The sequence below is a fragment of the Artemia franciscana genome, chromosome 16 (assembly GCF_032884065.1).
Source record: "Artemia franciscana chromosome 16, ASM3288406v1, whole genome shotgun sequence".
Classification (NCBI taxonomy): domain Eukaryota; kingdom Metazoa; phylum Arthropoda; class Branchiopoda; order Anostraca; family Artemiidae; genus Artemia; species Artemia franciscana.
In genome coordinates this window covers 26,033,098-26,046,729 of record NC_088878.1, presented here as the reverse complement: position 1 = coordinate 26,046,729, position 13,632 = coordinate 26,033,098, and the positions used below count along the sequence as shown (strand labels likewise).

Sequence of the window (13,632 nt, the reverse complement as noted above, 5' to 3'; positions counted from 1 at the left end):
ACAAGACTAAATCCTTGGTTATGATCACTGGATCTCTGATAGATCTCGTTAAAGAATAATTTTTTTTTTGTTTACTCATATTGTAAGTTTTTAGCTCCCAACATGCAGGCAGGATTAAGTAGGCTAGGACACGGTATTTTGTAAGACAGTATTTTAGGATAGAGTTTATCTCTGCATTTTACAGCATAGATCCATGAGGAAATTTGCAAGACTCCCCCCCCCCTCTGGTAAGTGAATCTCATAAATATATTTGACTCAAAACTTCAGTGTTATTTTTGGGAGGAAGGTTCATTAGATTAACCAGATTCAAAGACCAATGAGGGGAGGACAACAAGTCTAGGTATATCCTGATAAAAGTATCTGTTAAAGTATTACACTTTAACCTAGATAAACCTAATTACTTTGACCTTGTTTGTTTATGAATAGGCCTGTAATTTACTATACTGTATAAGTCTTAAGCAATGATTAAGTAGTGCATACTTACTGTTTTTGATGGAAATATATATGTATGTATATATATATATATATATATATATATATATATATATATATATATATATATATATATATATATATATATATATATATATATATATATATATATATATATATATATATATATATATATATATATATATATATATATATATATATATATATATATATATATATATATATATACAATATTATAATGAATTAATATAAAATGTAAAATAAAAGAGTGATAAAATAATTCAAGACAAATGAACAAAGTCAAAGCTACTCAGAAAACCAAAAAAAGATTACCTCAAGCGATAGTTTGCTGAGCTTGATTGTTGGCTTCATAATTCCAATACCCTTAGTCCTTTGGCTGTTTAATCCAATTATCAAATTTTTACACTCTTTACACTAGATTTTTCATTCTCTACAATTTTCACAACTCTATTACCATCAACAACGACTTTGTCAGATTTCTCTATCAGGATTTCTTCAACCAAAATAGAACCACCACTAACACCATCGTAAATTTAGGCCCTTTATCAGGTGTTTTTGTGTCATTTAAAATTGGGATTTACTCACTAGCACTGTATACAACAGGTTTTGAACTTCTTCAACTTAGTTTTCCTTATTCACTTCACGACTCACAGATATTTTAGAACTAAATTCAACTGAAGGAGGCTAAGAGAGCACCTGTTCAAAAGGAGGCTCATTCACTGTTGTCAAAGTTTGTGACTGAGGTAGACGACCATCCATTTTATTGACATTTACCTTCTGACATTTGGCAATTTACATTTTCACATTGTTTTGTACAACCTGCACTGGTGAGCCAACAATACTTTAATTCACAATTGAAAGATATTTGTGTGAAATCTGCTCATGTATTTGTGCTGAGACCGTTGAGTCTGAGATGAATGAATGGCAGTTTGCGACATTGGACTTTTCCGTGAAGTCCCTACACTCAAAGTAACAGAGGCAGGATATAGAGGCGAAGGCCCTGGAGACTGCACTGGGGCATATGAGCTCATTTGCTTCATTATCTAAAAGTTCAAGTTAAATAATTTAAAACAAAATAAAGAAACAAAAGAAAGAATAAAAATAAATACTAATTATCTTCATTGGACGTTGCACTTTGATCTAGAATGATCCTCCTGGAGAAGTTATCCCAAAAAAATTTTCTGTTAGCTCTTTCAAAAGAAGGTTCAATAGTAAACTAAAACCTTGATAAAGGACTAGTGACAAATATCTGACAATACCTTGGACCACAAATCTAAGAATAAAAAAAAAATCATATACTATGCATACTAAAATAAAAAAGTAGATATATAACACTATTAAAAGAGAAGCTGTGCAAAATATTTCTGCTGATACATCAGCTGGATATGGCACATTTCAAACTAAAATCAGCCGTGTTTATTCAACAATAAAAACTGAAGTTAAAAGCTTTCAAATAACAAAAAAAAATTCCAAATGCTTATTTTAAACCCGTTTTATTCCTGACTATTCAAGATTAAGAGCTTGAGTCAATAAAACAGAAACAAGCAATTCATTTGCTCTTAATTATGAAGCCAAAAAGTGCAGATATTAAAACTATTAATGGAAGTATTACAAAATACTTTTTGTTGAAAATAGCTGAAAAGACGTAAATTTTTTTAAGCAAAAATCAGCCCTGTTTATTTAAAATCGAAAAACTACTTTCAATTCAATATTCTTTCGAGTCATTTTAAACAAAAAGTAGTAACTAATTGCCACAGACAAGTTCCAGATTAGTTTCTCTTTAAACGAGTTGCTTAATGAATGCAGTTCACGCCTATACGTCTTGATGACTCACCCTCTTTGCCGCATCTCAGGAAGGGATCTTGTTGACCAGAGGAGGTGTCCAGTCAATTTTCAAAATTTAGAGGAGGGGGAAGAGGGGTTCAATGACAATACCAAAAAAAGGTAACATTCAATGAAAATAACCCCAAGACCAAAGAGGGAGGGGGAAATCTAGGATGCAGTTTTCTATGCGATTTTGTGGCACCTCAAGAAATTGATGCTTCTGTAAAGCAATCTTTGTTCTTAAAGCGTCTGCTTTAACAAATTTAAAATGTTTCCCAAGAAAATGTTGCCAGTCAGTGAAAAACCAGTTTGTCATTTTCTATACTCTTTAAACACTGGAAGAAAATACTACATTTAAGCAGCATTAGATTAGGAATAGACCTTTAATATAAAACAAAATATGTTACTGATGGTTTTGATACAACTGGGTTAATTTTCTAAAATGGAAGGAAAAAAAAAACAGGTTAAAATGTTAACATGTAAAATAAAATATAAAAAAAAACACCTTTTTTGGTACTTTGTAAAAAAACACGAAAAATAGAGAAATTACCCCCCACCCCCTCCTAGATTTAATAGATTTTGTCCCCTCAGCCCAACATTTAAATTGATTGAATTGGCCCCATTGGCTGTCATACAAGGATAGTTCTTCATAAAAGGATGGTTCAACTTGCAAGTCCCTATCATATCAGCCACGGATTGTGAAAATGTAAAAGAGAATCCCACTAAGACATAAGGGAAAGCAAAATCATACACGGTGATGACTTACCTCAATTTCCATGACTTTAATGGCATGACGGTGGTTCTGATTATCGTTTTCCAACAGGAAGGTACGCTCCAGCACTAAAAAAAATTCAACCAATCTGTTCGATGTTTGTCATCTGTGGCCACTAGTAACAATCATTTACTGCTAGGCCTCAGAAGGAAAGTAGCAGAAGGTTTTGTTACATAATTTTTCAAACGGTAACTCCTGTTATAATCATAGGCGAAAATTAAGATGTCTTAATAAAAAATTTAATTGGCCTAGTAAATGTAAGACAGAACTATCACTCCTAATGCCCTTATTTTAAATTATTCCCATGCTTGCGTCAGAGCTCAAATTCCCCTAAGCTAATGTACGTTCCCTGTGCACAACGTGAGTTCTTTAAAAGCAAAAGTGTTATTTTTAACACTTTTGACCTCGCCTAGGGTGCCAAAACACTTCAGTTGCTTCAATGACGGGTCAAAACCATGTTTTTACTGAAATATTGGTCCTTAAAAAAAGTTAGATATATACTGAGCCGCCAGAAATAGACATTGTAACGACAGTAAAAATGTTGAAGAACAATTATATATTTGTTTGGTACAATTGAAAATTAATTATCTTGATAGAATTAAAATTACAATATTGAGGAACAAATTTGTTTGGAAAGATTTGGAATAAATTGTTTGGAAGAAATTCAGTAAACTTTGTTTTTTAAGAGAATGTAAAAGTGCTGCAGGCATATAATATGGCCCCTAGAGGGATAAATACGCACTTTTGAGATATGAGTGGTTAACAGTAATAGAGTGTACTAGACTTCGTTTCTATTGGGAACAGTTGTTAACTTGCAAAGAAACACTACATGTCACCTGAAATAAAATGATTTCCGTGAGGGAGTTGACAAGGAAATGAATAAGTAGAACTTTTTACTATATTCTTATATTTTATTACGTAAAAGATGGGGCTTGCCCCCTTGTTAATACCTCGCTCTTTATACTAAAGCTTAAATTTGGACCCAATTCTTTAAGAATGACCCCTGAATCATAAAGGCCGTAGAATAAAAAGTTGAAATTACTTAAAATGCTTTAGGGTAAAGAGCGAGGTATTTAGGAGGAGACGAACCCCTTATATGCGTAATAATTTCTGTTTGTTTTAAGCTTTAATGCTGGTCTTTACTTTCAGTTCAAAAAAAAACTTTTTCGAATGTATTTTTTCATTGTTTTTTTTTTAAATAATGCTAGAAAACCCTGCGTCCCCTTCATGGAATTTCTCTTCCCCACTGAAAATCCTCCCACGTAGCCAACGCGCCTCAACCCCCCAAACCAAAATAATCCCCCTGAAAACGTCTGTGGACTTCCCAATCACTATTACTGTATACAAACACAGGTCAAAGTTTTTAATTTTCTGCACCTCCCCTGGGGACTGTGGGGGAGTAAGTCATCCCCAAAAACATAGTTATCATATTTTTCCACTATTTTGAACACAACAGATAACTCAAAATTTGATCTGTTGACTTTGGGAAAAAATGAGCGTGGGAGGCCTAGGTGCCCCCCAATTTTTTGGTCAATTAAAAAGGGCACTAGAACTTTTAATTTTCGTTATATTGAAACCTCTCACGACATTCTAGGACTAATGGGTCGATAGAACACCCCTGAGAAAAAACAAAAGCAAAAAGAAAAAAACAAACAAATAAACACGCACCCGTGATAGATCTTCTGGCAAAAAATACGAAGTTCCACATTTTTGTAGATAGGAGCTTGAAACTTCTAAGGTAGGGTTCTCTGATACGCTGAATGCGATGTTGTGACATTCTATGGCTTATAGGGAATGTTTTCCCCTTTTTTCAACTTTTTTTCGATTGTTTTTCTACAGAAAACTGAAAATTAGAAACAAATAATCAATAAAAAAAAATACAACGATTCATACAAAGAAACGCTATTCGCATCTATTCATAAAATAATATATCTATTCAAAATCATTAGTTTTGTTGAAAAATAAATTTGTTTCATTTAGTTTTTATTTTGAAGCCAACATGTTACATGTTTTCCTTTTAACACAAGTTAGACCATGGCAAATACAAGAGCGCCATCTAATTCAAAAATAACTTTTTTCAAGATTTGAAGCATAGAATACAATGTGGTGTCTTTCTTGCCATTGAAAGCATTTTGCATTCCACGTGCAATAGAATTTACTTGTAGTGTTCCATTTTGGACATTTTGCTAGACAGCTTAAATCCTTTGTACAAAATATCCTCTTCAATGGGGACTGTTTTGCCTTCTAAGTAAAATGCTGTAAAAAATTACGCCCATATTCCGTTTCAGTTTTGTCTGACATCTGCAATTTTTTTATTAATAAATAAGAGAATATAAAAGAAAAATAAGATAATACATATTTTTGTTTCGTGAGCATACGATCTGAATATCTATTTTAAAAATGATATTCAAGTGAATAACAAACAACTTAAGAATAAAAAAAAATCTATCTAATCTATGAAATTTAAAGTAGTTCATGCTTTCTTCATACTTACAGCATCATGTTTTATACCCCTTTCCAGATGCCTAAAATTTTAACTCAATCCCCATTAGTGTTTTAACATATTATCCCTCCTCTTACAGAGGAATACAATAGGCAAGTCCGGGTGTAACGTGGCACGTCAGACTATCTTTCAGCAATTGCTACTTAGTAAACACATTTTTTATGCTTAGGTTTAAATCTTCTTATTCCACAAAAGAGAGCAAATAATTTATGATTTAAATGTGTCGGACTGGACGTCAGACCGTTGACCTATCCTATCCTTTTTTTAAATCCAGGCTCAAATCTTGAAGTTTGGAAATTTTCATCCGAAGGTCCTCTTTGCACTTATTCAAAACTTTACTCTTAAAAAATTTAGCAGAATGAAATAATCATTCTGAATCTTAGCAAGCTATGTCATTTTAAGCTAAATCCCAATCCTTAACTTGCAACATTTCTTTGAACTAAAATAAGACAGATTTCACAAAAAACCTAACAAGTGTTTTCCACATAGGAAAGACTTCAGCATTCTGGGTTGCTAAGGAAGTTACTTTTGATAATAACCAGAGCTGGGATAGTTCCATAATGCTGGATAATCATCAATAAAGCGCTGTATATAGAAGCCTTCTTAAACCACCATCTCCAGCCTTCTTAAGCCTTATTGTTTACAATAAAATGCTAAGACTTTAAATAGAACAATTAAAGAACAATTAAATAGAACAACAGAACAATTAAATAGAACAAAATGAGGCGGTAAAAACGCGGTGAGATTAATAAAAAAAACGTTTCGTTTAGCTTAGGTTTTATATTCAATATTTCTCTTTTTCACTTTTTTTTAGTGAACACGGAGGAAGAAAATTCAATTTTACGTTAGCAATTTACAATTATGTAAAGAAAAAACAATTGTGCTTTAGTTTATGACTTATATTTGCTATTTCTCTTTTCAGGTTCTCTTTTAAGTCAGCATGAAGGAAGAAAACCTGATTTCAAGTAAGTAATTTTTTAATTATTTAAAGAAACAAACAATAGTGATTAAGTTCGCGACTAAAATTTGATATTTCTCTTTTACAGATTCTCTTTTGAGTCAATATCGAGGAAGAAAAATCAATTCCAAGTAAGTATTTATTAAGTCAAAATTTCGTGTGATAGTGAAATTATCTGAATAATGTTTCAAAAGATATTACATGTTTAACAGGGGCGTAATTTACTATGGGCCAGGGGGAGGGCAACTGCCTCCTCCATCCCTAGTTTGCCCCCTCCTCCCAGCTGAAATTTATTTTCTACTAATAATCTTGCAATAACTAAGATAAGCCTGGCTAATTCATGCATCCAGAGAAACATGTCAGTTTTCTTTAGTATATCCTTGACTTTATGGAGTTATTCCAAAGCTTGGAAAAATGTCAAGTGTCACCCAATACCAGATGACACTGATATCCTGATGACTTAACCACGTTAGCTACTTGTCCCACTACACTTAACCCGTTTGAGTTTAGAATTGAGTTTAGAATCAATAAGTATGCAACATTAACGTTTTACGTATTGAATTTAGAATCAATAAGTATGCAACATAATGTTTCAAAAGATATTACATGTTTAATAGGGGCGTAATTTGCTATGGAACAGGGAGGGGGGGCAACTGCCTCGTCCAGATCCCAGTTTACCCCCACTCCCAGCTGAAATTTTATTTTCTACTAAAAATCTTGTAATAACTAAGATATGCCTGTATAATTCAAGAATCAAGAGAAATAGGTCAGTTTTCTTTAGTATATCCTTGCCTTTATGGTACTTTATGGCTCATTTTTATTTTCTCACTGTCATTTTCACTGGATTTGGAAAAATTGGCTCCAACTTTATCCTCCACCCTCCCCTAGGATTTTTACAAAATTACAACGCTGATGATTAAGATCTAAAGAAAAACCTGGACCTCAGTTATCAGCGTTCTCATATTCAATTATTTTATTCTTCATGTTTTTAGATCTTTTTCCAGAAATAGAAAAAATTGTCCCGAACTGCTTTATCTTTTGTCTACGAATCAATGGGTTTTAATATTCTGCGACCAAAGTCAAATATCTACTCAAAATATTTTTTATTGTTAATATTAATATTGTAAATATTAAATATTGAGTAATATTTACTCAAAATATTACTCAAATATTTGCTTGCGACAATTGGTCGCGACCAAAGTCTGCGACCAATTGTCAAATAATTACCCTCTCAAAAGAGGGAACGAATTTTTTTTCAAGATTTTATTGTTTCGGAAAAAAACTGAATTGCATGATAGAATTTAAACTTGTAAATTTGAACATGCTAAGCATAGAGGGGAAAGTTAATAATTTGTAATTTCAGATCCTGATTTGAAGAGCAGCCAACATGAAATTTCATTTTCTGAGCCCCATTTATTTAGTAATTACATACCACGTAAAATACACACAGAAAAAGTTTACTTGACTAGTAAAACCCCGAGTTATTTTGGGGTTTTCCATAATTTTATAGTGTATCTGAAGGAATAAGCCGTTGGGAGGAGTATTAGAGCAAGAGTTATAACTTATGTAGAATAACACATCTATTATAAATAAGATTAATATATTGAAATCTCATTAGTTGTGGTGAAAAATATTGTAGCAAACATAGTGCATTATATTTTTTCGCTTTAATGCAAATTGGAACATTATGTAATGGTCCCAACAGTGGATGCATCAGCGCCATCTATTTCAAAACATAGGTAATTGCAAGGTTTGAAGCATCGAAACACAATATGGTGTCTTTCTTGAGATTGATAGCATTATGTCCAGTGTTTCCATTCTCGGGATTTCCCCCCTATAATAGGGATTTTTGAGGTCTGTTAGGGGATGCTTTTCTCATTTAGTGATTTTTTAAATCTCCTGGATTGTTAAGGTATTTCTAGGTTTTTTCTAAATCTGGTGATTTTTCACGTTATTGCTCATAGATTCATTATTCGATCAAACAAATCACACAGGAAACTAACTAATAGAAAAAAGAAAAGAAAATAGGTGGTCCATTACGCCTCCCAATATGGGTCAAATTAGTATTCATGCAAATATACCACCTTCGAAACTTCCGATTTCGCACTATCAGATATAGACCTCAGAGCGTTATCATCAAGATCATAAGCGAACATAGTTAATTGCAAAATTGAAAATATGTTCTATATTTCCTATTTCACAAGCTTTTCTCAGGTCAATCTTTTATGTTTAGGATTTTTTTTTCTCAATAACCTATCACTTCCAAATTAGAATTTTTTTTTCTCTTAAAACCTTTGAAAGCGGACTGGATATGAATAGACACTCTACATCAGCAAATGGATCAGAAATGGAGTTATTGAAAAAAAGCAAATATCTACACATTAAATATAATTTTCAGAATGAAAAAAAGAAGTTGTTGAAAAAGAAAATTGGACTTGGTGCTTTTCATAATAAGATTTGTAATATAGCTAGATAGGTTAAATCGATAAAAGATTGATGACTGAAGTCGGTAGGGAGTAAGGGGGGTGGGCTACATCCTCTGGAAATTGTTTAATGGTTTTACTTTTTACTACTAATATCGAACCGATACTCAATTAATTCACCAAATTCTCTTGTTTGCAATTGAAATACCTAACAAGCAAGAAAAACTTCCTATTCTATAGAGGTTTCAAGCTTTTATCTGCAAAAATGTAAAATTTTTAATTTTTTTACCAGAAGAAAGATCACGGATGTGTTTTTTCTCAGGGATGACCGTACCGGACCAATAGTCCTAAAACATCAGGAGAGGGTTCACTTGAACGGAAATTAAGGTTTACAGTGTTCTTTTTTATGTGACCAAAATAATTAGAGGGCAACCAGCCCCACTCAAACGTCCCTTTTCTTTCAAAAACCGTTCGATCAAAATTTTGAGATATCCACTTGTTCGGCATAGCTAAAAGGTTACAAAACTGCATGTATACATAAGCGGTATCACCCTATACTCTTTTTCTATGGTTTTCAGTTTAAATAAGCAGTACTAGGAGACCAAAATTCCATTTGCGAGAGGAATTTCAGGCATAAAATGACATTCAGTGTACCCCTCCCCCCCCCCCTCCGATAATGTATACCCCGAACACCTTGATACACGGAAGAAAATGTTTGTATGATTTTTTCAGATTCCCATCTAAAAAATAGAAAAATAACCCAGAAATACAGTGTAATTACTAGGACACCAGCAAAAATTTTGAAAATGATCTTTTTTAAATTTTCATGGATAAAATTTGTCCCGCCCTTCACAAATTTTGATAGGCATCAGTCTCATCATTTCTTTAAAAAAAAGATCTAAAGGAAATATTTTTCTCCCAATATATTTCCGTTCATTACTGACAATTTACTAAAAAATGTATCCACAAAATAAGTTTTTCAAGGAAAAGTAAAGAACTTCATTATACCAAAAATAAGAACAAATAGAATCAAATAATCTACCCAGCGTAAAATCGTTACAAATCAGCATCAATAAATAAATGAAACCCAAAAAAGATTACCTCAAGCGATAGTTTGCTGAGCTTGATTCTTGGCTTCATAATTCCAATACCCTTAGTCCTTTGGCAGTTTAATCCAATTATCATATTTTTACACTCTTTACACTAGATTTTTCATTCTCTACAATTTTCACAACTCTATTACCATCAACAACTACTTTGTCAGATTTCTCTATCAGGATTTCTCCAACCAAAATAGAACCACCACTAACACCATCGTAAATTTAGGCCCTTTATCAGGTGTTTTTGTGTCATTTAAAATTGGGATTTACTCACTAGCACTGTACACAACAGGTTTTTGAACTTCTTCAACTTAGTTTTACTTATTCACTTCACGACTCACAGATATTTTAGAACTACATTCAACTGAAGGAGGCTAAGAGAGCACCTGTTCAAAAGGAGGCTCATTCACTGGTGTCAAAGTTTGTGACTGAGGTAGACGACCATCCATTTTATTGACATTTATCTTCTGCCATTTGGCAATTTACATTTTCACATTGTTTTGTACAACCTGCACTGGTGAGCCAACAATACTTTGATTCACAATTGAAAGATATTTGTGTGAAATCTGCTCATGTATTTGTGCTGAGACCGTTGAGTCTGAGATGAATGAATGGCAGTTTGCGACATTGGACTTTTCCGTGAAGTCCCTACACTCAAAGTAACAGAGGCAGGATATAGAGGCGAAGGCCCTGGAGACTGCACTGGGGCATATGAGCTCATTTGCTTCATTATCTAAAAGTTCAAGTTAAATAATTTAAAACAAAATAAAGAAACAAAAGAAAGAATAAAAATAAATACTAATTATCTTCATTGGACGTTGCACTTTGATCTAGAATGATCCTCCTGGAGAAGTTATCCCAAAAAATTTTTCTGTTAGCTCTTTCAAAAGAAGGTTCAATAGTAAACTAAAACCTTGATAAAGGACTAGTGACAAATATCTGACAATACCTTGGACCACAAATCTAAGAATAAAAAAATCATATACTATGCATACTAAAATAAAAAAGGAGATATATAACACTATTAAAAGAGAAGCTGTGCAAAATATTTTTGCTGATATATCAGCTGGATATGGCGCATTTCAAACTAAAATCAGCCGTGTTTATTCAACAATAAAAACTGAAGGTAAAAGCTTTCAAATAACAAAAAAAAAATTCCAAATGCTTATTTTAAACCCGTTTTATTCCTGACTATTCAAGATTAAGAGCTTGAGTCAATAAAACAGAAACAAGCAATTCATTTGCTCTTAATTATGAAGCCAAAAAGTGCAGATATTAAAACTATTAATGGAAGTATTACAAAATACTTTTTATTGAAAATAGCTGAAAAGACGTAAATTTGTTGAAAATACTTTTGTTGAAATTTTATATTTGATTACGTATATGATGGGGCTTGCCCCCTTGTTAATACCTCGCTCTTTATACTAAAGCTTAAATTTGGACCCAATTCTTTAAGAATGACCCCTGAATCATAAAGGCCGTAGAATAAAAAGTTGAAATTACTAAAAATGCTTTAGGGTAAAGAGCGAGGTATTAAGGAGGAGACGAATCCCTTATATGCGTAATAATTTCTGTTCGTTTTAAGCTTTAATGCTGGTCTTTACTTTCAGTTTTAAAAAAAACTTTTTCGAATGTATTTTTTCATTGTTTTTTTTTTTTTAATAATGCTAGAAAACCCTGCGTCCCCTTCATGGAATTTCTCTTCCCCACTGAAAATCCTCCCACGTAGCCAACGCGCCTCAACCCCCCAAACCAAAATAATCCCCCTGAAAACGTCTGTGGACTTCCCAATCACTATTACTGTATACAAACACTGGTCAAAGTTTTTAATTTTCTGCACCTCCCCTGGGGACTGTGGGGGAGTAAGTCATCCCCAAAAACATAGTTATCATATTTTTAGACTATTTTGAACACAACAAATAACTCAAAATTTTGATCTGTTGACTTTGGGAAAAAATGAACTTGGGAGGGGGCCTAGGTGCCCCCCAATTTTTTGGTCAATTAAAAAGGGCACTATAACTTTTAATTTTCGTTATATTGAAACCTCTCACGACATTCTAGGACTAATGGGTCGATAGAGCACCCCTGAGAAAAAACAAAAGCAAAAAGAAAAAACAAACAAATAAACACGCACCCGTGATAGATCTTCTGGCAAAAAATACGAAGTTCCACATTTTTGTAGATAGGAGCTTGAAACTTCTATGGTAGGGTTCTCTGATACGCTGAATGCGATGTTGTGACATTCTATGGCTTATAGGGAATGTTTTCCCCTTTTTTCAACTTTTTTTTGATTGTTTTTCTACAGAAAACTGAAAATTAGAAACAAATAATCAATAAAAAAAATACAACGATTCATACAAAGAAACGCTATTCGCATCTATTCATAAAATAATATATCTATTCAAAATCATTAGTTTTGGTGAAAAATAAATTTGTTTCATTTAGTTTTTATTTTGAAGCCAACATGTTACATGTTTTCCTTTTAACACAAGTTAGACCATGGCAAATACAAGAGCGCCATCTATTTCAAAAATAACTTTTTTCAAGATTTGAAGCATAGAATAACAATGTGGTCTTTCTTGCCATTGAAAGCATTTTGCATTCCACGTGCAATAGAATTTACTTGTAGTGTTCCGTTTTGGACATTTTGTTAGACAGCTTAAATCCATTGTACAAAATATCCTCTTCAATGGGGACTGTTTTGCCTTCTAAGTAAAATGCTGTTAAAAATTACGCCCATATTCCGTTTCAGTTTTGTCTGACATCTGCAATTTCTTTTTACTAATAAATAAGAGAATATAAGAGAAAAATAAGAGAATACATATTCTTGTTTCGTGATCATACGATCTGAATATCTATTTTAAAAATGATATTCAAGTGAATAACAAACAACTTAAGAATAAAAAAAATCTATCTAATCTATGAAATTTAAAGTAGTTTATGCTTTCTTCATACTTACAGCATCATGTTTTATACCCCTTTCCAGATGCCTAAAATTTTAACTCAATCCCCATTAGTGTTTTAACATATTATCCCTCCGCTTACAGAGGAATACAATTGGCAAGTCCGGGTGTAACGTGGCACGTCAGACTATCTTTCAGCAACTGCTACTTAGTAAACACGTTTTTTATGCTTAGGTTTAAATCTTCTTATTCCACAAAAAAGAGCAAATAATTTATGATTTAAATGTGTCGGACTGGACGTCAGACCGTTGACCTATCCTATCCTTTTTTTAAATCCAGGCTCAAATCTTGAAGTTTGGAAATTTTCATCCGAAGGTCCTCTTTGCACTTATTCAAAACTTTACTGTTAAAAAATTTAGCAGAATGGAATAATTATTCTGAATCTTAGCAAACTATGTCATTTTAAGCTAAATCCCTAGTCTTAAATTGCAACATTTCTTTGAACTAAAATAAGACAGATTTCACAAAAAACCTAACAAGTGTTTTCCAAATAGGAAAGACTTCAGCATTCTGGGTTTCTAAGGAAATTACTTTTGATAATAACCAGAGCTGGGATAGTTCCATAATGCTGGATAATCATCAATAAAGCGCTGTATATTGAAGCCTTCTTAAACC

At 32.6% G+C, this 13,632-nt stretch overlaps 1 protein-coding gene and 1 long non-coding RNA gene across 8 annotated transcripts in view; both read right to left on the bottom strand.

Annotated features, from left to right (window-relative positions):
• LOC136037275 (uncharacterized) overlaps positions 1 to 10,786 on the bottom strand; it is a 131,585-nt gene extending 120,799 nt beyond the window's left edge. For all 4 annotated transcript variants that reach the window (XR_010619905.1, XM_065719908.1, XM_065719910.1 and 1 more), the window contains exons 1-4: positions 10,056 to 10,786; positions 4,739 to 4,913; positions 3,065 to 3,138; positions 787 to 1,517 (exon numbers count right to left, since the gene is read on the bottom strand). Coding sequence is in view for 3 of the 4 variants with exons in the window: in XM_065719908.1 (XP_065575980.1) it covers positions 1,323 to 1,517; positions 3,065 to 3,138; positions 4,739 to 4,847 (378 nt within the window). In the remaining variant the exon portion in view is untranslated. The remainder of the gene's footprint in view (positions 1 to 786; positions 1,518 to 3,064; positions 3,139 to 4,738; positions 4,914 to 10,055) is intronic.
• A 995-nt stretch (positions 10,787 to 11,781) lies between these two features.
• LOC136037274 (uncharacterized) overlaps positions 11,782 to 13,632 on the bottom strand; it is a 21,877-nt gene continuing 20,026 nt past the window's right edge. For 2 of the 4 annotated variants that reach the window (XR_010619902.1, XR_010619903.1), the window contains exon 5: positions 11,782 to 12,363. This is a non-coding gene — a long non-coding RNA (uncharacterized LOC136037274). The remainder of the gene's footprint in view (positions 12,364 to 13,632) is intronic. The other 2 variants (XR_010619904.1, XR_010619901.1) reach the window with 1 other exon arrangement.